The 23,633-nt window shown below is 38.3% G+C and overlaps 1 protein-coding gene across 2 annotated transcripts in view; it reads right to left on the bottom strand.

Moving 5' to 3' along the window:
* Positions 1 to 23,633, bottom strand: part of FAM117B (family with sequence similarity 117 member B) — a 139,122-nt gene that overhangs the window by 26,043 nt on the left and 89,446 nt on the right. For both annotated transcript variants that reach the window (XM_021923890.2, XM_031651456.1), the window contains exons 3-4: positions 21,359 to 21,451; positions 20,012 to 20,125 (exon numbers count right to left, since the gene is read on the bottom strand). In XM_021923890.2, coding sequence (XP_021779582.2) covers positions 20,012 to 20,125; positions 21,359 to 21,451 — 207 coding nt within the window. The remainder of the gene's footprint in view (positions 1 to 20,011; positions 20,126 to 21,358; positions 21,452 to 23,633) is intronic.

Raw genomic sequence — 23,633 nt, 5'->3', positions numbered from 1 at the left:
TTTTTTAGCTAGTTCATTATTAGTGTATAGAAACACTACTCATTTTTATATATTGATGTTGTATCCAGCAACTTTACTAAATTCATTTGTCAGTTTTGTGATTTTTTTGTAGAGTCTTTTGGTTCTTACTTTACGTACAGATAAACTGGAATGGGTAGGTTTTTCTATATATAAGATCATGTCATCTGTAAAGAAAAATTTGACTTCCTGTCTTCCAGTTTGGATGTATTTTCTTTCTCTTGCCTGGCTGCTCTGGCTAGGACCTCCAGTACTACACTGAGTAACTAGTAAAAATGGACATCCTTGTCGTGTTTCAGTTCTTAGAGGAAAGACTTACTGCTTTCCTCCATTCGGTACAATTTAGCTGTGGGTTTGTCACCTATTGCTTTTATTACATCAAGGTATTTTCCTTCTATGCCTAATTTGTTGAGAGTTTTTGTCATGGAGGGATGCTGAATTTTATCACATGGTTTTTCTGTATCTATTAAAATGATTGTTGGGTTTTGTCCTTCATTCTGTTGATGTGATGTATCACATTTATTGATTTGTCTATGTTGACCAGGCTGAATTTTATCACATGGTTTTTCTGTGTCTATTAAAATGATCATATGGTTTAAGTCCTTCATTCTGTTAATGTGATGTATCACATTTATTGATTTGTCTATGTTGAACCATCTTTGCATCACTGGAATAAATCCCACTTAATCGTGTTAAATTACCTTTTTGACGTGTTGTTAGATTTGGTTTGCCAGTATTTTGCTCAGGATTTTTGCATCTATGTTCAATAGGGATACTGCCCCATAGTGGTTTCCCCCCGCACTTCCCCCGCCACCCCCAGGGGTGGTGGTTGTGCCAGTGTCTGGTTTTGGCACAGGGTAATGCTGTCCTCATAAAATGAGTTAGGAGAAACTCCTTCCTCTATAATTGTTTGTAATAGTTTGAGAAGAATTAGTGTTAGTTCTATTTTATGTCTGTTAAAATTCAACAGTAAAACCATTCAGTCCTTTGCCTCTTTGTTGGGACAATTTGTATTGCTGATTCAATCTCATAACCAGTAACATGGTTTGTTCAGGTTTGCTACCTTTTCCTGGTTCAATATTTGTAGGCTGTATGTGTCAATGAAATTACCCATTTCCTCTAGGTTTCCCAGTTTATTAGTGTACAGTTGTTCATACTTATCTTTAATAATCTTTCTTCTAATAATTTTAGGTTTGGTTTGTTCTTGCTTTTCTAGTTCCTTGAGGTACACTCTTCAGATTGTTTATCTGAAATCTTTTTTTTAATGTAGGCATTTGTTGGTATATACTTTCCTCTTAGCAATATACTGTTATCTCATAGGTTTTGGTACATTGTAATTCCATTTTCATTTGCTTCAAGAAATTTTTTTTTATTTCCTTAATTTCTTCATTGACCCAATGGTCATTCAGGAGCATGTTGTTTAACTTCCACGTATCTGTACAGTTTCCAAATTTCCTCGTTACTGATTTCTAGTTCTAGTCTGTGGTATGAGAAGATCTTGATAATTTCAATATTTAAAAATTTGTTGAGATATGTTTTGTGGCCTAATATATGGTCTATCGTGGAGAACGTTCCATGTGCTGATATGTGTATGTGTATTCTGTAGCTAATGGAAGAAAAATTCTGTAAATGTCTATTAGTTCAATTTGATCTACAGTGCAGATTAAGTGCAATGTTTCTTTCTTGACTTTCTATATAGATGATCTGATGCTGAAAGTGAGGTCTTGAAGTCTCCAACTATTATTGCATTGGGGTCTATTTCTCTCTTTAAGCTCTAACGCTGTTTGCATTATATACTAGGTGCTCTGGTGTAGGGTGCATATATATTTACAATTGTTACATCCTCTTGCTGAATTGATCCCTTTATCATTACATATAATAACTTTGTCTTTTTGTTTTTTGACTCGATGTCTATTTTGTGTGATATAAATACAGCTAATCCTGCATAATTTTGGTTTCCATTTGCATGAATAAGCCTTTTCCATCCCTTCACTTTCAATCAATACGTGTTTTTACAGGGGAAGTGAGTTTCTTGCAGGCAGCATACTAATGGTTCTTATTTTATTACCCATTCAGCCAGTCTACATCTTCTAATTAAAGCCATTTACATTCAAGGTTGTTATTGATAGGTGAGAACTTACTCCTGTCAGTCACTTAAATTGTTTTTGGATTGTTTTGTATATTCTTTGTTCCTTTCTTCCTCTTTTATTGTTTACCTTTACATGTGGTGGGATTCTTGTAGTGATAATATTTGACTTTCTCTTTCTCATTTATGTCTGCTCAACCAGTGAATTTTATGTCTGTGTGTTTTCATAATGGTAGATACCCTCCTTTCATTTCCAGATGTAGGACTTGCTTAAATATTCCTTGTAGGGCTGACCTAGTGGTAATTAATTCCCTAAGTTCTTGCCTGTCTGGAAAAGGCTTATTTTGTCTTTTTTTCTTTTTTGACACAGAGTCTCACTGTCACTCAAGATGGAGTGCAATGGCACAATCTCCACTCACTGCAACCTCTGCCTCCTTGGTTCAAGAGATTCTCATGCCTCAGCCACCTGAGTAGCTGGGACTGCAGGAATGCAGCACCATGCCTGGTTAATTTTTGTATTTTTAGTAGAGATGGGGTTTCATCATGTTTGCCAGGCTGGTCTTGAATTGCTGACCACAAGTGATCTGCCTGCCTCAGCCTCCCAAAGTGCTAGGATTACAGGCGTGAGCCACCATACCCGCCCTCTCTTTTTTTTTTTTTTTTTTTTGAGACACAGTCTCACTCTGTCACTCAGGATGGAGTCTCAGCTCCATCAGCAGTGGTGCAATCTCAGCTCACTGAAACCTCTGCCTCCTGGTTTCAAGTGATTCTCTTGTCTCAGACTCCCAAGTAGCTGGGATTACAGGCACCTGCCACCATGCCCAGCTAATTTTTTTTTTTTTTTTTTTTTGTATTTTTAGTAGAGATGGGGTTTTGCCATGTTGGCCAGGCTGATCTCAAACTCCTGATCTCAGGTGATCCGCCTGCCTTGCCCTTCCAAAGTGCTGGGATTACAAGTGTGAGCCACCGCACCCAGCCAACTCTCCTTCATTTTTGAAGGACATTATTCCTGGGTAAAATATTTTTGGCTAGCAGTCTTTTTTCTTTCAGCACTTAAAATATATCATCCCATTCTTTCCTGGCCTGTAAAGTTTTGGCTGTAAAACTTACTATTAGTCTGACGGTGCTATCATTGGGATATTTGTTCCTCCAAACCTCATGTTGAAATCTGATGTACAATATTGAAGGTGGGGCTTAATTGGAAGTGTCTGGGACATGGAGGCACGTTTCTCATGAACAGATTAATACCTTCTCTAGGGAAGAAGTAAATTCACTCCATTAGTTCCTACAATAGCTGGTGGTTAAAAAGAGTCTGGCACCACCCCTCTATCTCTCTTGTTTCCTCACTTGACGTGTTATCTCTGCACACACTGGCTCCCCTTCGCCTTCTGCCATGAGTGGATGCAGTCTGAGGTTCAGTACAGTCTACAGAACCACAAGCCAAATAAAACCCTTACCTTTATAAATTACCCAGCCTTGGGTATTCTTTTACAGAAACACAAATGAACTAAGACAGATGGGGATTCTCTTACATGTGACTTGACACTTTTCTCTTGTTTTTGGAATTCTGTCTTTGACTTTTGACAGTTGACTATAATATGGCTTGGAGAAGACCTTTTTGGGTTAAAACTATTTGGGGATCTTTGAGCTTGCTGTATCTGTATGTCCATATCTCTTGTAAGACTGAGGAAGTTTTCAGCTCTTACTTCACTCAATAGGTTTTCAATGCCTTTGACCATCTCTTCTTCCGGACCTCTCGAAACTCAAATACTTGATTGCTTTTTGCTTCCTGTATGTCACATAGGCTTTGTCATCCGTTTTTATTCTTATTTGTTTGACTGGATTGTTTCACAAGACCTGTCTGCAAGTTCAGAAATTCTTTCTTCTGCTTGATCTAGTATATTGCTGAAGTTCTCAACTGAATTTTTATTTCATTCTTTGATTTCTTCAGCTCCATGATTTGTTTGGTTCTTTTTAATCTATCTCTTTTATCTCTTTTATTCAACTACTCATTCAAATAAGAAATCATTTTCCTGATTCTTTGTATCATTTATCTGTGTTCTCTTGTATGTCACTGAGTTTCTTTGATATAACTATTTTAAACTGTTTTTCAGGAATTTCACCCATTTCCTTTTCTTTGGGATCTGTTACTGAAGAATTATTGGGCTCCTTTGGAGGTGTCATGGTTCCCTGCTTTTCTACTTTTCTTGTATCCTTATATTAATACCTGTACATTTAGTATAACAGTCACTTCCTCCAATTTTTTGAATTGGCTTTCAGAGGGAAAGTCTTTTTCCTATAGATTTATCTGTTGCATTGCTTGGGTAGCTTTGTCTTTGATTCTGGGTGGGTGCAGTAGTGTAGTCTCTGTATGATTTCTTTGGCCATAATCAGTAACAGTGGTGTCTCTGAGTTTCTCAGCAGCTTAGGCTGGAGTTGTCAGTGAAGGCTGTGGTAAGGCTTTGCAGGGTACAGGAATACTAGCCAGGCTACTCCTCAGGCATCAGCAGTGGTGGCAGTGGGCCCGATGTGCTGGTCCTTAGACCCCTGGGTGGCACACACAAGCACCAGTATTGGTGGGTCTGGGTAAGCTGGTCCTTGGGCTTCCATGTGGCATGCTCAGGTGCCAGTGGTAGGCTGGGCAGGTGTGTCCTCAGGACTTTGGGCAGTGTGTGTGGTGTTGGCAGTGCAGTAGCAGTGGTGGACTGAGTAGGTCGGTCTCCAGGCCCCCGGCTGGTTTGTGTGATTGAGTGGCAGCAGCAGGCTGCATGGGCCAATCCTCAGATTCCCAAGAGGTGCTTGTGGGGGCTGGTGGCAGGCAAGGGCCATCCTTATGCCACTGGAGGGTGCATGCATGCACTGGTAGCAGCAACTGTCTCAGTTTTTGAGAGTTCTTTATATTAGGGTTATTAGCCCTTTGTGTCTGTGGTGTATGTTGTGAATATTTTGTTTTTTTCAGTTTTTACACTTGGTTTATAATGTTTTCTGCCATACAAAAATGTTGATATAATTAAACTTATCAACCTTTTGCTGATTATGAATTTTGAGTCATAGAAATCTTTTTTATTTTTTGCTGAGATTACAGAAGAATTCAGTAATGTCTTCTAATATATGGTTTTGTTGTTTACATTTAGATCCTTAATCCATTGAGAGGTTGTTTTTGTATATGGTGTGGCCTAATTCTTTTTATAAATGGCTACGACTTGTCCCAGTGCTAGTAATTCAAAAGTTCATCGCTGACCAGTGATTTGAGATGCCTTTACCATACAGTAAATTTCTGTATGTACCTGAGTCAATTTTTGGGCTTTCTAGTCTATTCCTCTGAACAATTTGTCAATTCATGTACCAGTAGCACATTGCTTCACTTGTAAAGGCTTTATAGTATGTTTTGATATCTAGTAAGGCTAGCTGCCCTCAGTTTTTCCTTTTCACAGCTTTCCTGGTTATACTCACATATATACTTTTCCCTATGAGCTTTAGGTAGCAAGTTTTTTTTAGTAGCAACTTTTCTAATGCTGTCAAAAAGCTTACTAATATTTTTATTGGGATGGTGTTAAATTTATGAATTAAATTAGAAAGTATTATATTAACTCATCCTATCCAAGAATAACACATTTTACATTTGTACAGGTCTACTTTGTATCTTTCAGAAGTGTTTTTAATTTTCCCCATGTAGATTGTGTAGTACTTATTAATTTCATTCTTAAGTATTTAGTTGTTTCTGCTGCTACTATAAATTGGGATTTTTACAGTAGAGCTGGTTGATGTTTGTATATATAAATGGTATTGATTTTAGCTTGTTAATGCTATGGACTGCAACCATACAAAAATTTTTCATTGATTTTATTGATTCTTGGAGGTTTTCCAGATACACTAGATATACTATCATATTATCTGAAAGGGAGTTTTATTTCTTCATCACCAATTCTTTTTTTTTTTTTTTTTTTTTTTGAGACAGAGTCTTGCTCTGTCACCAGGCTGGAGTGCAGTGGCATGATCTGGCTCACTGCAACCTCCACCTCCCAGGTTCAATGATTTCCCTGCCTCAGCCTCCTGAGTAGCTGGGACTACAGACACGCACCACCACGCCCGGCTAATTCTTTGTATTTTAGTAGAGACGGGGTTTCACCATGTTGACTAGGATTGTCTTGATCTCCTGACCTCGCGATCTGCCTGCCTTGGCCTCCCAAAGTGCTGGGATGAAGGCGTGAGCCACTGCGCCCGGCCTTCATCACCAGTTCTAATGGCCTGACTTCTCTTTTCTAACTGTATTAGTTAATACCACTTGTACAACGTAAACAGAAGGAGGGATGGTAAAAATCCTTGCCTTGTTCCTGATCTTAATGGAAGTGTCTCTCATATTTCCCCACTCTCATTAATAGCATGGAATCTTAAGGTAAAGAGAGGTGTGTGTATGTGTGTGATCATATTAAGAAAGTTTTCCTTATTTTAATGTTCTTGAGTATTTCTAACATAAATGGACATTTCCCAGGGGCTTTTTTTTTTTTTCCATCAATGTAATCATATGATTCTTTTGTAGCTAGAAAAATGTTAAAGCAGGTACAATCAAATGACCTCCATAGCCATTAAATTATCTAGCTGCAAGCAATATGACTTCCACATACAACTTCCCCAATATGAACAAGCTATGACATTCACTGCAAGGTAAAAGAATGTCATATATGGCTCAATAGCTACAGACGATCTAAAGGTTAGAGAATATGTACCAAAACCAATTATAATACCTGAACTTCCATACTTCTTTCCTGTAATAATTAGGCAGCAGCTAGTTAAGATGCAAAAATGGCTTAATATACTAAATCTTGTTCCATAAACTATAAAATAAGCACAAATACACTATATAAAGTAATAATGCAAAGCACCAACTATATTCTAGAATTCAATAACTATATATTAGATCTTTTATTACTAAAGTGTTAGTCATGATAAAAATTAAATACCTAATTTTTTTTTTTTTTTTTTTTTGAAGCAGAGTCTCATTCTGTTCCCCAGCCTGAAGTGCTGTAGTGTGATCTTGGCTCACTGCAACCTCCGCCTCACAGGTTCAAGTGATTCTCATGTCTCACCCTCCCGAGTAGCTGGGATTAAAGGCATCTGCCACCACGCTCTGATAATTCTGGGATTTTTTTTTTTTTTTTTTTTGAAACGGAGTCTCGCTCTGCCGCCCAGGCTGGAGTACAGTGGTGCAATCTCGGCTCACTGCAAGCTCCGCCTCCCGGATTCACGCCATTCTCCTGCCTCAGCCTCCTGAGTAGCCAGGACCACAGGCGCCCGCCACCGCGCCCAGCTAATATTTTGTATTTTTAGTAGAGACGGGGTTTCACCATGTTGGCCAGGCTGGTCTCAAACTCCTGACCTCAAGTGATCTGCCCACCTTGGCCTCCCAAAGTGCTGAGATTACAGGTGTGAGTCACCATGCCCAACCTAAATATTTGATTTTAAATTTGTTGTCTTTTAATCTGAAAAACCATTTGGGGATGACAAATTATTCACTGTTCATCTCAATGGTATATATTAATGAAAAATGGAAAAATTACAATGATTAACAATAGACAGGCCAGACACAGTGGTTCACACCTGTAATTCCAGGACTTTGGGAGGCTGAGTCCGAGGGAGGATTGCTTAAAGGCCAGACTTCGAGACCAGGCTGGGCAACATAGGGAGATCCAGTCTCTATAAAAAATTTTAAATATCAACCGAGCATGCTGGCACACACCTGTAGTCCCAGCTTCTTGGGAGGCTGAGGTGGGAGGATCACTTGCACCCAGGAGGTTGAGGCTGCAGTGAGCCATGGTCACTCCATTCTAGCCTGGGTGACAGAGTGAGACCCTAGGAAGGAAGGGAGGGACTGAGGGATGGAGGGGAGGGGAGGGCAGGAAGACAGACAGACAGAAAGACAGAAAGGGAGAGGGGGGGGGGGGAGGGGGGGGGAGGGAAGGGAAGGGAAAAGGAAAAGGAAAGGAAGAAAGTGGGCACAGAAAAGCATAGAATATCCATAATATGATACACCACAGGACCATTAAAAATGATGCTTTGGACAATCTCAACAATGTTAACAAAATTTAACATTCAAAGTTAGGGGCAAAGAAAACAACAGAACATATGGGGATTTTTGTTGTTGTTGTTTTGAGACAGAGTCTCACTCTGTCAGCCAGGCTAGCGCGCAGTGGCATGATCTCGGCTCACTGCAACCTCTACCTCCTAGGTTCAAGCAATTCTCCTGCCTCAGTTTCCTGAGTAGCTGGGATTACAGGTATGTGCCAACATGCCCGGATAATTTTTGTATTTTTAATACAGACAGGGTTTTTACCATATTGGCCAGGCTGGTCTCGAACTCCTGACTTCAAGTGATCCACCCACCTCAGCTTCCCAAAGTGCTGGAATTACAGGTGTGAGCCACCACACCTGGCCAACATAAGGTTTTATAAAAAGATTGAAGCTCCATTTTGTTTTATAAAATAGGTAGCACTTATTAAGCACTTAATATGTGCTAGGCATTGTTCTAAGCATTTTATATACATTATTTTATTTACTTTTACAAAAGCTCTCTCTATAAAAATAGGTAGTTACTACCCCCATTTTACATTGTAAAAGTGAGACTCTGAGAAGCTAATAACCTAGGGTCACAGAATCAGGACTAAACTTACATCCTACCAAGTTTAAAATGCCCCCAAATATTGAAAAGTTATCCCTATACAGTGAGAGTATGTGATTCTTCATTCTTATTTTTTGAAATTTTCAATTCTCCTAAAAGTAGTTTCCTATCCTTTGATAATCAGAAAGTTTCTAAAATGAGTACTTCACTAATCTTAGATAATTCAGAAATATATTTATTTAAGATGGTCTGAATTGATGCCTTTTTTTTTAAAATACAAATTCTCCATTTCCCTAAAGATGTCCTCACTTCCACAAACTTGAGTTGAGAGAAAAATGAAGTCTTGTGATCTACTGTGATAATTATAAGTAAGTTGTTCTGATTCAATTCTGAAAGTTGTTTCTTTAAAGACTACCTTAGGTATGACACCAAAAGTCATCCCCATAAAAGAAAATAATTATAATATACTGCCAAAAAATTTTTGTATGTTTGCTCTGTGAAAGACAGTAAGAGAACAAAAGACAAGTTGAGACTGGGAAAAAGTATTTGTAACTTACCCAACAAAGGACTTTTATCCAGAATGTCTAATAAGTTCTCAAAACTCAGTAACAACAAACAACCAAATTTTAAAATGGGCATGAATAGACACTTCACCAAACAGAATACACAGATGGCAAATAACCATATGAAAAGATGTTCGTTAGGGTAATGAAAATTAAAATCAAGATGAGATGTCCTTCAACAAGAATTTAATATCAATAGCTACATTGTGGGAAATCCATGTAATGGAATACTATTTAGCAACTAAAAGGAATAAACTGGCTGGGCACGGTGGTTCATGCCTATAATCCCAGCACTTTGGGAGGTCGAGATGGGCAGATCACCTGAGGTCAGGAGTTCAAGACCAGCCTGGCCAACATAGTGAATCCTCGTCTCTATGAAAAATACAAAAATTAGCTGGCCATCGTGGTGTGTGCCTGTTACCAGCTACTCAGGAGGCTGAGGAGGGAAAACTGCTAGAACCCAGGAGATAGAGGCTGCTGTGAGCCGAGACCACACCACTGCACTCCAGTCTAGACTATAGAGCGGGACTCCGTCTCAAAAAAAATAAAATAAAATAAAAATTAAACTATTGATATACACAACTACTTAGAGGAAATGCAAAGGCACCATCGTTGAGTGAAAGAAGATAGTCTCAAACAATTGCATACTGTATGATTCAATTCATATGACATTCTCAAAAAGACAGGGCTAGAGTGATGGAGAACAGAGCAGCACTTACAAGAGATTAGGGATGGGGGAAGGATGTACAAAGGAAGAGAACGAGGGAATGTTTTTTCTTGACTATGCTGGTGGTGGCATAATCTACATACATGTTAAAATTCATGATATTGTACAATCAAACGTCCATTTTATTATACGATAATTGAAAAAAACAGAGGAAAAAGCTGACAGGGTCATATCTTTACCTGCCTAATACTGTCTCTTCAGGTCCTTTCCTAGAGACAGTTATATGCTGAAGTAAATAATAAAATGTGGGAAGAATTTTTTTTTAATTCAGTCCACATATTATTTAGGTATATCTTAAAATTTAGGTGTACCTGTTATAGATGAAGTCAGCTGATTAACTAGCCCAGTCAGCTTCCCGTCTTCTAGAGTTCCTGTTTTTGACTCTTTTCGTTTTAATGTTAAAAGCCAACAACTCCCCTCACTTCCCACAAGCCCCATCAGCAGCTTAGCATTGGCTCATCTGTGGTACACTGGTGATAAGCAGTAGCTGAGTAGGGGAGAGAGATATAGCGGTTTTTTTTGTTGTTTTTTTTTTTTTTTTAATGAAAATGTGCTTTGACAGGCAAGTAGGATGGAGAAAGGTCTATACAGCAGTTCAACAGAGTTTCATGAGAGAAAAATAAGCCAGAAACCCTAATACAACCAAAGGAAGGTGAAAACTGATGACTGGCTGATTGCTGATTCAGGGACTGAAGCAGGGTCTCCCTCGGTCGTCCAGGCTGGAGTGCAGTAGGGGCAATCATGGCTCACTGAAGCCTTGATTTCCCTGGCTCAAGTGATTCTCCCACCTCAGCCTCCAGTGTAGTTGGGACTACAGGTGCATGCCACCACACCCGGCTAATTTTTTGTATATTTTGATGAGACAGGGTTTCACCATGTTGCCCAGGCTGGTCTCAAACTCCTGGGCTCAAGTGATCCATCTGCCTCAACCTCCCAAAGTGCTGGGATTATAGGCGTAAGCCACTGCACTGCGCCCAGCCGAAAAATGTTGTTTAGAATGGTAAAAAAAAAATTAGTAAGCACCTGAAAAAAAGCTTTCCTATCTTAAGGGCTTTTGATTCGAGACCACCATGTGGCCTTGATTCTTAATGTCCTGTCACTGTTACTTCATTTCTGTCCTCCAGCAATCACTGTCCTCTCATTTGGTATCTACCTTTACAGCTCTTCCAAGCTGCAGTTACATTTTGTAATAAAGGTCATAGCAGGAGTACCTATTCTCTCAATTTTGAAATGGCAAAAAAAAATTTTAAAAATTAAAATAAACTCCTGCACTGTTTTGGACTGACATCCCAAGATTTTAGTGTAGGGCAGTAATTTTCATTTTCAAATCACAATGCACCTTCCATTCCTCAGAGAAAAGTTAAGTTTCTCTCTTTTTCTACCTCTCTGTCTCTTGGCTCTCAAACCCTCCTAGGCTAGTACGTGTCTTCAGCCCAGATGAAGAAATAAGAAAATACTATGGGAGGGCTTTCTTGTTTGATGCTATAGCAACAGCCAGAAAACACCCACACACTTTTAAAATTCTCACCTCAAAGTTAGTTTATGTGACTGTGAAGATGCTGACATCTCCCATTCTTGTTACTAACATCAGACTCTTAACACTCAATCAAATAATTCTGAAACGTGTTGGCTATATTTTCTAATGAGACAATTTCATTTAGGCATCTGAGGGTTTTGTCATTTGGGGAAACCTTTGAAATGTGAAAGACGCTATCCTTTAAGAAACCTGGCAGTATTCATTTTTCCTCATGAATAATCTCCCCTGAATTTCCAGGGGGAAAAAACATGCAGAAAAGTATGTAAGAATTCTTTTCTAACTGTAAGCCCAAGAAAAATGATCTTTTGTTAACTAGTAGCTGTACACTATACCACTATCCTAAGAGCAATATTGTCCCTCCATTGTTAAGAGATTAATTTCCCAGTAAAAATCATCTTCTGCATATCGTGAAATCCAAACAAAATACTGTAGTAACTTGTAAAAAGTCTCAGAAAAACAAAGAATCCCACAAACACTCAAGCTTCCTAATAGAATAATATAAAAACTTATCCTGAGAAAAGAAATATTGAAAAAGCTTTAAGTGCACATACACACAAAATGGACCCAACTAAATAACCATAACTAGGAAAATGTTCTACAGAACCTAAGACAGCAAAAATGAAGCATTTGTAATACTCACAAACAATGTTCCATGTTAAATACAAAAAGGCAGTGTAATCTAATATATGATATGCTCTCAATGAGGAATGCGAAGAAAAAACACTTAAAAGAAAAAATGTCAGGAAAAGGGGAGAGAGATATAGGAATACAGCTCTCTTTTAGAAGGTGAGTCTTTGGAATTTTTCCTATTTCATTAAAAAAAAATTCTTTGGAGATAATTTTTCTATTCGACTTTTCTTAGTTTCTAAAATTTCTATAATGAGCTCGTGAGTACTTTTGTAATAATAAAAGCTTTAAAAAGTTTAACAAGAAATTGTTGACATCTTTTACATTCAGGTGCTACCTCAAATGGCCTAAGACATTGAGAAATTACTGTGCTTAGATCGCATAAAGAGTTTTATAACATTTTATCCCATTTAAGCCTCTGGACAACACAACAAACAGATAACACTACTATGCAGAGAAAATGAGCACTTCACACCTCGAGCAAGCAGCAGGACTCAGACTTCAAGTCAAACAGTCTGACCTGAGAGTACAGTTAAATAACCTCCCTGTTTACTTTTTTGGTTCTTTTTAAGCATCTAATTTAATTTACTTACTTAATTTAATAAGTAATAATTTATTTCCAGACAACTGTATTTGTATTTTATATATTTATGTTTTTCATGTTGTTGACATTTCTTTAACAGCTTTACTAAAATACAATATATAATACCATACAATTCACCCATTTAAGTTGTACAACTATGGGGTTTTTGTTGTTGCTGTTTTTAAGAGACAGGGTCTCATTATGTTGCCTAGGCTGGTCTTGAACTCCTGGGCTCAAGTAATATCCCCACCTCAGCCTCCCTAGTAGCTGGGACTACAATGGGTACCACCACACCCAGCTAACTTTGTTTTTTTAATGGTATTGAACAGAGTTGTGTGACCATCACTGCAATCTATTTTCAAATCATACCAAAAGCGGCCCCTCATTAGCAGTCGCTCATCATTTCTCCCAAACTTTCCCAGCCCTACACAACCACCAGTCTATTCTCTATCTCTATGGGTTTGCCTGTTTTGGGTATTTCCTAAGAATGGAATCATATGTTATGTGCTCTTTTGTGTCTTTTTGTTTTTTACTAGCATGTTTTCTTTTTTTGTTTGTTTTTTTAATTTATTGAGATGGAGTCTCGCTCTGTCACCCAGGCTACGGTGCAGTGGCGTGATCTCAGCTCACTACAACCTCTGCCACCCAGGTTCAGGTGATTCTCCTGGGACAGCCTCCCGAGTAGCTGAGACTACAGGCACGTGCCACCACGCCCAGCTAATTTTTTGGTATTTTTAGTAGAGATGGGGTTTCACCATGTTGGCCAGGGTGGTTTCAAACTCCTGACCTCAAGTGATCTGCCCAACTTGGCTTCCCAAAGTGCTGGGATTATGGGCATGAGCCACCATGCCTGGCCAGTGTAATGTTTTCAAGGTTCACCCATGTTGTCGCATGTATTGGTACTCCATTCTTTTTTATGATCAAATAAAATTCCACCATATGGATATACCACATTTTATTTACCCTTTTATCAGCTGATAGACTGAGTTTTTCCTACATTTTGGCAATTATGAATAATGCTCCCATTAACATACATGTACAAGTTTTTATGTGGACATATGTTTTCAATTCTCTTGGGTATATACCTAGGAGAGGAAGTGCTGGGCCATTTGGCAATTCCACGTTTAGTCTTTTGAGGAACTGCCACACTATTCTCCAAAGCAACTGTACCATTTTACATTCCTACCATTAATGTATCAAAGTTACAGCCAGGCGCAGTGGCTCAGGCCTGTAATCCCAGCACTTGGGAAGCTGAGGCAGGTGGCTCACCTGAGGCCAGGAGTTTGAGACCAGCCTGGCCAACAAGGTGAAACCCCGTCTCTACTATAAATACAAAAAAATAAAATAAAATAAAAAATAGGCCAGGCGTGGTGGCTCACGCCTGTAATCCCAGTACTTTGGGAGGCAGAGGCAGGTGGATCACCTGAGGTCAGGAGTTCGAGGCCAACCCAGCCAACATGGTAAAACCCCGTCTCTACTAAAAATACAAAATTAGCCAGGAGTGGTAGCATACGCCTGTAATCCCAGCTACTCAGGAGGCTGAGGCAGGAGAATCACTTGAACCTGGTAGCCAGGGGTTGCAATGAGCCAAGATCATGCCATTGCACTCCAGCCTGGGCAAAAAGAGTGAAACTTCTGTCTCCCAAAAAAAAAAAAAATAGGCCGGTGCAACGGCTCATGCCTGTAATCCCAGCACTTTCGGAGCCGAGGGGGTAGGATCACGAGGTCAGGAGTACGAGACCAGCCTGGCCAACACAGTAAAACCCCATCTTTATTAAAAATTCAAAAAATTAGCCAGGCACCATGGTGGTGGGTGCCTGTAATCCCAGCTACTCAAGAGGCTAAGGCAGGAGAATCGCTTGACCCCAGGGGGCAGAGGTTACAGTGGGCTGAGATCGCGCCACTGCACTCCAGTACAGGTGACAGTGCGAGACTCCATCCAAAAACAAATTAATTAATTAAAAATAAATAAAAGTTTATATGTATATATGAAAGTTCCAGTTTCTCCACATCCTTCCCTAACACTTATCTGTCTTTTTTTTTTTTCTTTTTTTTTTTTTGATGGAGTCTCGCTCTGTCGCCCAGGCCGGAGTGCAGTGGCCAGATCTCAGCTCACTGCAAGCTCCGCCTCCCGGGTTCAAGCGATTCTCCTGCCTCAGCCTCCCTAGTAGCCGGGACTACAGGCGCCCGCCACCGCGCCCGGCTAGTTTTTTGTATTTTTTAGTAGAGACAGGGTTTCACCATGTTAGCCAGGATGGTCTCGATCTCCTGACCTCATGATCCGCCCATCTAGGCCTCCCAAAGTGCAGGGATTACAGGCTTGAGCCACCGCGCCCAGCCTATCTGTCTTTTAAATTACAGCATTCTAATGCATATGAAGTGGTATTTCACTGGAGTTCTGAATTGCATTTCCCTATTGACAAATTCTACTGAGCATCTTTTTCACGTGCTTATTGGCTATTTGTACATCTTCCTTGGAGAACTCTCTGTTCAGATCCTATGCCCATTTTTAAATGTTTTTGTTAAATTATTGAGTTGCAAGAGTTCTTTACGTAGTTTAGATACAAATGCCTTATCAGATACATGATTTGTGGGTTATCCTATTCTGTGGGTTATCTTTTCACATTCTTGATGATGTCCTTAGAATCACAAATTTTTAATTTTGATGAAGTACAATTTATCTACTTCTTCTTTTCTTGCTTGTGCTTTTGGTGTCATTTCTAAGAAGCCATTGCCCAATGCAATGTCACAAATGTTATGACTATATATTCTAAGAGCTTTCAGGTTTAGCTCTTACACTTAGGGTCCTTGACGCATTCTGAGTTACTTTTATATATGGTGTTGAGGTAGGTAGATAAACTTTTAAAATCCTATTTCATTTTTTATTTTATGTTTTCATTGTTTGTTTATTTATTTATTTAGAGAACGAGTCTCACTCTACCGCCCCCGGCTGGAGTGCAGTGGTGCCATCTCAGCTCACTGCAACCTCCACCTCCCAGGTTCAAGCTGTTCTCGTGCCTCAGCCTCCTGATAGCTTGGGTTATAGGCACGCAGCACCATGCCTGGCTTATTTTTGTGTTTTTAGTAGAGAGGGGGTTTTGCCATGTTGCCCAGGCTGGTCTCAAATTCCTGGGCTCAAGCAATCCACCCGCCTCAGCCTCCCAAAATGCTGGGATTACAGACGTGAGCCACCACGGCTGGCCTTAAATCATATTTTAAAAGTTAAAATTGGCATCATCCTTAACTTTCATCTCTATTTTTCTCAAATCTCATCAACCATCAGCTAGCACAGAGTTTAAAAACCTCAGACTCTGAGGTTAGAATGCCTAGGTTAGAATTCTGGCTGTCTCATGTGACCTTAAACAATATACCTGACCTCTCTGGGCCCTGACGTTCTTGTCTATAAAATGGAGAGACTAACAAACCCCACCTTAAAGATGAGGATTAAATGCCAATAATATATCCAAATGCTTACCGTGGTAAGCACTTTTAATAGAATTCAACTATTAATTCTCACCTTCTAAATATCACTCAAGTTTGTCTGTTCTCAGCAGTTTGAAAGTTTCTACCCTACTGGAGGCCATCACTTCTTACTTGGATCACTAAATCCTATTCTTAAACTACTTCCCTACTTCTAATCTTGTCCCTTCCCAATTCATTCTATATCGGACCCCATAATGACCATTATAAAATGGTCACATATCCATATCCTGCATTTAAAAAAATAGCTCCCTGGTGTCCCTAGGTTGAAGTCTAAATGTGTTAACAAGTGAACATGGAGACTTTCAGGTTTGGCTGCCATTTACTTCTCCAGCCTAATCTCTTACCACTACTCCTATCTGGAGACATGACTTTTTCCACCTCATACTTATCTTTCAGGAATCAGATAGACACCACTTTCTCTGAGAAGTCTTTCTAGATGACTCCATCCTGTTCCAAATAAACACATCTTCTGTTACACTCTGAATTCTCCCTATCAACACATTCATTATACAGTGTTATAATTAACTGTTCACTCCTATCTCTTTAATATGAGAACTGGTGAGGACAGACAATATTTCTTTATCACCACATCCCCTAATGAGTAATACAGTCACAGGCCAAAATGATTAATAAATATTTTATGGGCTGATGAATGGCCTCAAAAGTACGCATGTATCGTGTGGCACTTTTCTCCACTAGATAGAGAATCCACCAAAACAATAACTTAATAGAAATTATTTTCATGTTTACAGCCTAAGAGTTTCTTTTAAAAATTTTTTTTTGAGATGGAGTCTCACTCTGTCACCCAGGCTGGAGTGCAGTGGCACGATCTCGGCTCACTGCAACCTCTGTCTCCTGGCTTCAAGTCTGTCTCTTGCCTCAGCCTCCCAAGTAGCTGGGGTTACAGGCACCTGCCAGCCTGGCCAATTTTTTAATTTTTAGTAGAGGTGTGGTTTCGCCATGTTGGCCAGGCTAGTCTCGAACTCCTGACCTCAGGTGATCCACCACGCCCGTCCAGCCTGAGTTTCAATTAAACATGAGTTCTACTGTCATTACTAACATGATGCACATGTGCCTGACTTGTGGTTGGCTGTTAACACTAAATAAAACAAGAGAAATAGTTAAAACGCTTGATGTGTCAAGTGTACAAAACTCAAACTAGATAAATTATTTTTCAAGTTTCTCTATTTTCTTGCCCTTACCGTCTCTGCAAGGAAATGTTTTTAAATTAAATAGAAATTTCAAGTAAATTCCAATAATCTTTATTAAATTCAACTTGCACGAAGACAAAAATGAAAATTTGAATAACCACTTTAAAACTGTTAGTTTTAAAGCAAGTTTTAAAAATAATCACTTCAGAAACTTCTGAAGTCCTAAAACTAGCCACCTAATTCAATAAAATTCCATCCTAATCCCTATTCTACTTGGAGTAAAAATATGGACTAGGAGTAAAAAGTGGCCTTATTTTTTAGAAACATATACCATTCATTTAGGAATGAATGAGAGGAAGGGGAAGGCTGGCAAATTCATCTGTAAAATCATCTGGGTCTTCAGCCTCTTGAGAGTGAGACTGGGTTTTTAATTAATATTCCAAATTCAAAAGTTATTAGTCTTGGCGCTTCCCTGGTGGTCTAGTGGCTAGGATTTGGTGCTAACAAAAGTTATTAGTCTTTACAAATTTTTCATTTCTTATTTTGTCAATTTAAAATTTCTATTTCTCCAGAAATAAATCTAGTCTGTACAGGTTTTTAAGTATACACTAATACTAATGTATAACCATATTTTTAATTAAAATATCTTAAATACAGAAACAAGTTACTGGAAACTATAATCAAACTATAAATTTGGCTGGGAATAGTGGCTCATGCCTGTAATTCCAACACTCAGAGAGGCTAAGGTGGGAGAAGCACTCGAAGCCAGGAGTTAGAGACCAGCCTGGGCAACACAGACAGAATCCATCTCTACAAAAATAAAAATAAAAAAAATTAAAATATTAGCCAGGCGTGGTGGTGCACACAGGTAGTCTCATCTACTCAGCAGGCTGAGGTGGGAGGATCGCATAAACCCAGGAAGTCGAGGCTGTAGTGAGCTGTGATCACCCCACTGTACTCCAGCCTGGGCGATAGAGCAAGACCCTGTCTCAAAACAAACAAATCCCTATAAATCTGTGAAATCAAATTTGACCCAAGTATTAATATTTTGGGGCAAAATCAGTTTGAAAAATTCTATGCCTTTACTCATACTTTCCATTGCAAACAATCTATATATTTAACAAACATCAGACACTACCAAACTATAAACGGGGTTGGCATGCCTTCTCTGTAAATGGCCAAACAGTAAGTGTTTTAGGCTTTGTGAACCAGACAGTCTGTTTTTCAACTACTCAATTTCAGAAGATTGGTTCCAGGACAGGACCCCCTGCAAATACCAAAATCCACAGATGCTCAAGTCTCTGATATAAAATGGTGTGGTAACTGCATATGATTTAGGAACATCCTCCGGTATATTTTAAATAATCTCTAGATTACTTATAATACCTAATACAATGTAAATACTATGCAAATAGTTGTTATACTGTATTTTTTTATTTTTATTTTAAATTATATTAAAAAATATATTTATATTTATACATATTCTATTTTTTCTCAAATATGTTTGATCCATGGTTGGTTGAATCCATAAATGCAAAACCTGAAGATACAGAGAGTCAATTGTATATTTTTATAGCATGAAAAGGAGCCATAGACAACACATAAAAAATAAGAGTGACTGTTGTCTAATAAAACCTTATTTACAGGAACACATGGTGGGACATTCTTGGCTCCAAGGCCACAGTTTGCCAACTCCAGTATTATAAAGCAATCTGAGAGTCACAGAAACTAGCCTTCTAGTTTCCTTCTACCTTCCAGGCCCTGCTGCTACCTTACTGTTAACATGGAAAATTGAATCTAGCCTTCCACATTCCCAAAGCTTCAATTCTGGAACTTGAAAGATCCTGAAGGACCTGAAATGAACTTGCTTTCTCCTTGCCAAGAGATTTCATCCAATTTCAATTCAGTTAAAGGAAAGTGCTCCTTGGTCGGATGAGCCATCAAGAGCAGTTCATGGGCTCTACTAAAAAATCAAAGCAGATAAAGGTTTGTCTCTATCAAAAGACTTCTATGAGCCAGGTTTGTTTTTTTTTTTTACTTTTTTTTTTTTTATTATACTTTAAGTTCTAGGGTACATGTGCACAACATGCAGGTTTGTTACATATGTACACATGTGCCCTGTTGGTTTGCTGCACCCATTAACTTGTCATTTACATTAGCTATTTCTTCTAATGCTATCCCTCCCCCATCACCCCAGCCCACAACAGGCCCCGGTGTGTGACGTTCCCCGCCTGAGACAGGTATTATTATCCCCATCTTCACATGAGGAAACTGAGACTTAGAAAGGATAAATTATTCAGCCAGGGCCCGTTCCATACCCAATACTCAATTCTCTGTATCATTCTGCCTCCAATATATTGAACTGATAAAGACAAACATGGTAAACCAAAATAGATAAGTAGCTATGTCTCCTACAAGTCATATCTTAGGTCACTAGAAGAAAATATCATTTTGTCAACTTAATATTCTGTTTTTCTATAAAGACTGTGATTCAGCATTTAAATCACTGTTTCAAATATATTTTTGAGCATTTTTGTCCTAAACAATTACCAATGAAATAACAAATCACCAGAAAGACAACAAATTCCTTTTCTGGATTTTGTGGTATTGGTACTCTTACCTGACACTGGTTAATAGCTGCATGGTTGCCATGAAATGGAGACTGTCTTTCTTTATCTCGATGATGCCGACTGCTGTGTTTACTTCTCTGCAACTGCTGGCGTAATTTTGCAATCTGAGAAAGCAAAAATAGCAAGTACAACAGAGTGTTTTCCACATGAAATAAAAACACATCCTTGCTTAATAAGAACCAGTAAAACTCACCCTTAATAAGTCCTTTGAATTTTTGAAACATATCAGTCTCATTTTTTTGTTCATAATTTTATACATATATACAACACATGCATGTATGTGTGTATGTTCCAACACTGTTCTCAGCCTTCAAGCTTCCCAAGCACTACACAAATAAAGTTTTCAGCACTTAGAATAAGTACATTACAGTTTTCACAAAGAATTTAAAAAATAACAATCATTCTCATTGCCTTTACCAGAAGTTAACTTTTATTTTAATTTAGATTTCTTTATTGAACACCTAACTTTCAACAGCTCCAAAAATTACACAGTATTTAAAAATCAACTCAAGCCATAAAATATATTCACAGATATCATCTTTAACGAATGCAATTCCAATGAATATCTTATTTATTCTTTGACCGAATTTTTGCATTTCTACATTATGTGTGAAATGAAAATGTCACTAATTAGCAGCACAGAAAATGGTAATCATAGCATGGAGCCATAATCATCATGGTTATAGGGAATACTCCATTTCAGAAACACCACCATATATAGAAAAATAATAAATGTGGCCAGGTGCAGTGACTCACGCCTGTAATCCCAGCACTTTGGGAGGCCAAGGCAGGCAGACTGCTTGAGGTCAGGAGTTAGAGACCAGCCTGGACAATATGATGAAACCCTGTCTCTACTGAAAATACAAAAATTAGCTGGCCATGGTGGCATATACCTGCAGTCCCAGTTACTTGGAAGGCTGAGGCACGAGAATTGCTTGAGCCCGGGAGGCAGAGCCTGCAGTGAGCCAAGGTTGCACCACTGCATTCCAGCCTAGGCAACAGAGGGAGACTCCATCTCACCCAAAAAAAAAAAAAAAAAAAAAAAAAAAGAATAAATTCACATTTGTTGTATTGTTACAATGTTTAAATCTGATGTTAACAGACAAGGATGAACTCTCCTAAAAAAAAGACAAAAATACAAATCAGGTGATACATAAATCTCCCTACTCAAATCTTTATTAAATCAACACAATAATTGTTTTCCTGGTATTTCACAAGCCAAAAAGAAAAAATAAATCAATGGAAAATTACAAAGACTTACTGCCCATAATATCAAGGAAATAGCCAACAGAAGGATCATATTTCCACACCCACTATCTTAGAACCATTTTTCTGACCTCCTTAAGTTGATCTGTACTGCCCCAAGATGCTGAGCGCTTATGAGATCCTTTCTTCTTTTCAGAGTATTCTTCAGCCCATGCACTCTCTGTCTGTAATGAAAAAACAGGGGAGGTATATTTTAACAAAAATAATTTCACAACAATCTAAATTTACCATATTTTTTCTATTATAAAACATATTTCCATTACAGAAAAATTAGACATTAAAAATAATTAACACAAATTACTCAAAATTCTCCTAGCACCAGTTACTTAACTGGTATTAATTACAATGAATATTTTGGCACACTTCATTTTTATTGCTAATAAAAAAATAGTATTTTTAAATAATTATAATTATACTCCAAATAAAGCATTTATGGAACAAAGTTACCTATGTAGAGTAACTAGAGTTACTACAGTCAACTAACATATAATAGCTAATAATGTTAGCTATTATTAGCATGCATCAGGCATACTAATAATAGCTAACATCCTTGTGCTCTTAATATGCTAGGCACTGTGCTTTCATATGCTTTATCTGACTTAACACATGTAAGTTGCCTAAGGTGTTACAGCTAGGAAGTGGCAAACCCAAGAAATAAACCTAAGACTCCAGAGCTCATAATATTAACTTCTATATTATGTCTAGTCTTGCCATAAGTATCTGCAGAGAATAGCTTCAAAAATGTTAAACCTGGCTGGGCGCGGTAGCTTATGCCTGTAATCCCAGCACTTCAGGAGGCCAAGGCAGGCAGGTCAGGAGGTCAGGAGTTCGAAAACAGCCTGCCCAACATGGTGAAACCTCATCTCTACTAAAAATACAAAAATTAGCCAGGCGTGGTAGTGTGCACCTGTAATCCCAGCTACTCAGGAGACTGAGGCAGGAGAATCGCTTGAACTCGGGAGGTGGAGATTGCAGTGAGCCGAGATCATGCCACTGCACTCCAGCCTGGATGACAGAGGGAGGCTCCGTCTTTAAAAAAAAAAAAAAAAGTTAAACCTTAAGTAGTTATACCAAACCTAGAATTTAAAGAGTGTACTAGGAAAGAAAATACAAATGAGTTCCTAGCACATGAAACTATGTTCAACCTCACTGATAAGAAGGGAAACAAAAGTTAAAGCTTCAACAAGATTGAGCAATTTGCTAATATAAACTTTCCTATATTGTTAGTGGGAGCGTACAGCCTTTATGGGGGCATATTCAGCACCTGCTGTCAAAGTTATAAATGCACAAACTGACACAGCAATCCCTTATTTAACAATTTATCCTGCACAGATACCAAATGCACATCTTTATGTACAAAATGACTTGCCTATTATCCCTGTAGCACTGTTATTACAAGTAAGACTGAAACAATGTAAATAAGTTAGATTTATTTAGGCCTGGCTAAATAAATTATGGTATACCTTTATAACAGAGTACTGTGCAGCTATAAAAAATGAATAAGGAAATTCACAATATGCAGACATGAAATAATCTCCATGATATACTGTTAAGTGAAAAACCTCAAGGCTCAGTACCGTGTGTATAGCAACTGCCTTTATATGGGACTGTTAAAAAGAATGTATGTGTATGTAAATTGTATCTGGAAGAAAATACATGGTAACAAAGAAAACTGGTACCAGTCGCTGTCTCTGGGGAAAAAGACCCTTAGTGTATACCCTGCTATACCTTTTGAATTTTGTACATGAAATAATAAAAAATATCAAAAAATACCGTGTAGTTTGAATATTCTTTGCACTATTAACGTACCAATTACTAATTATAAAATGGTCTAGTTTCAAATGGGGAAGGAAAAGTTTTCAAAAGTGAAGAAACTGCAATTCTAATTAGTCATGTTCCAGGTCTGGATCTTCTCCTTATAGCTAAAAGGACTCCATTCTGACAAGGATCCTTAAATACACTGAATCAAAAGGAGGGGCTACAATTTGGTCAACTTCCCACCACTCTATGCCCTATTTCACCTAAACTCCAGTTTCACTTTGAGGTTACCAACTGATGTCACAATCCCAGAGGTGACCCCTACTGTACTTATAATTTCTCATATTAGGGTCCACAGGCTCTTTAAGTCCATTGTTAAAATACCTGTCACAAAGATCAACATGTAAATAGGACCATATAGCATAAAGTATCAAAATCAAAAACCAAAATCAAAATAATAAACTTAATACTATAAAATTTAAAATCGTAACAAATGAATTATTATTATTATTTTTTTAACTTTTAGGTTCAAGGGTACATGTACTGGTTTGTTACATAGGTAAACAGGTAAACTCGTGTCATGGGGGT

This window comes from Papio anubis, chromosome 10 (assembly GCF_008728515.1).
Source record: "Papio anubis isolate 15944 chromosome 10, Panubis1.0, whole genome shotgun sequence".
Lineage (NCBI taxonomy): Eukaryota > Metazoa > Chordata > Mammalia > Primates > Cercopithecidae > Papio > Papio anubis.
The sequence above is the reverse complement of the archived record's forward strand: the minus strand, read 5'-3'. Positions and strand labels throughout refer to the sequence as shown.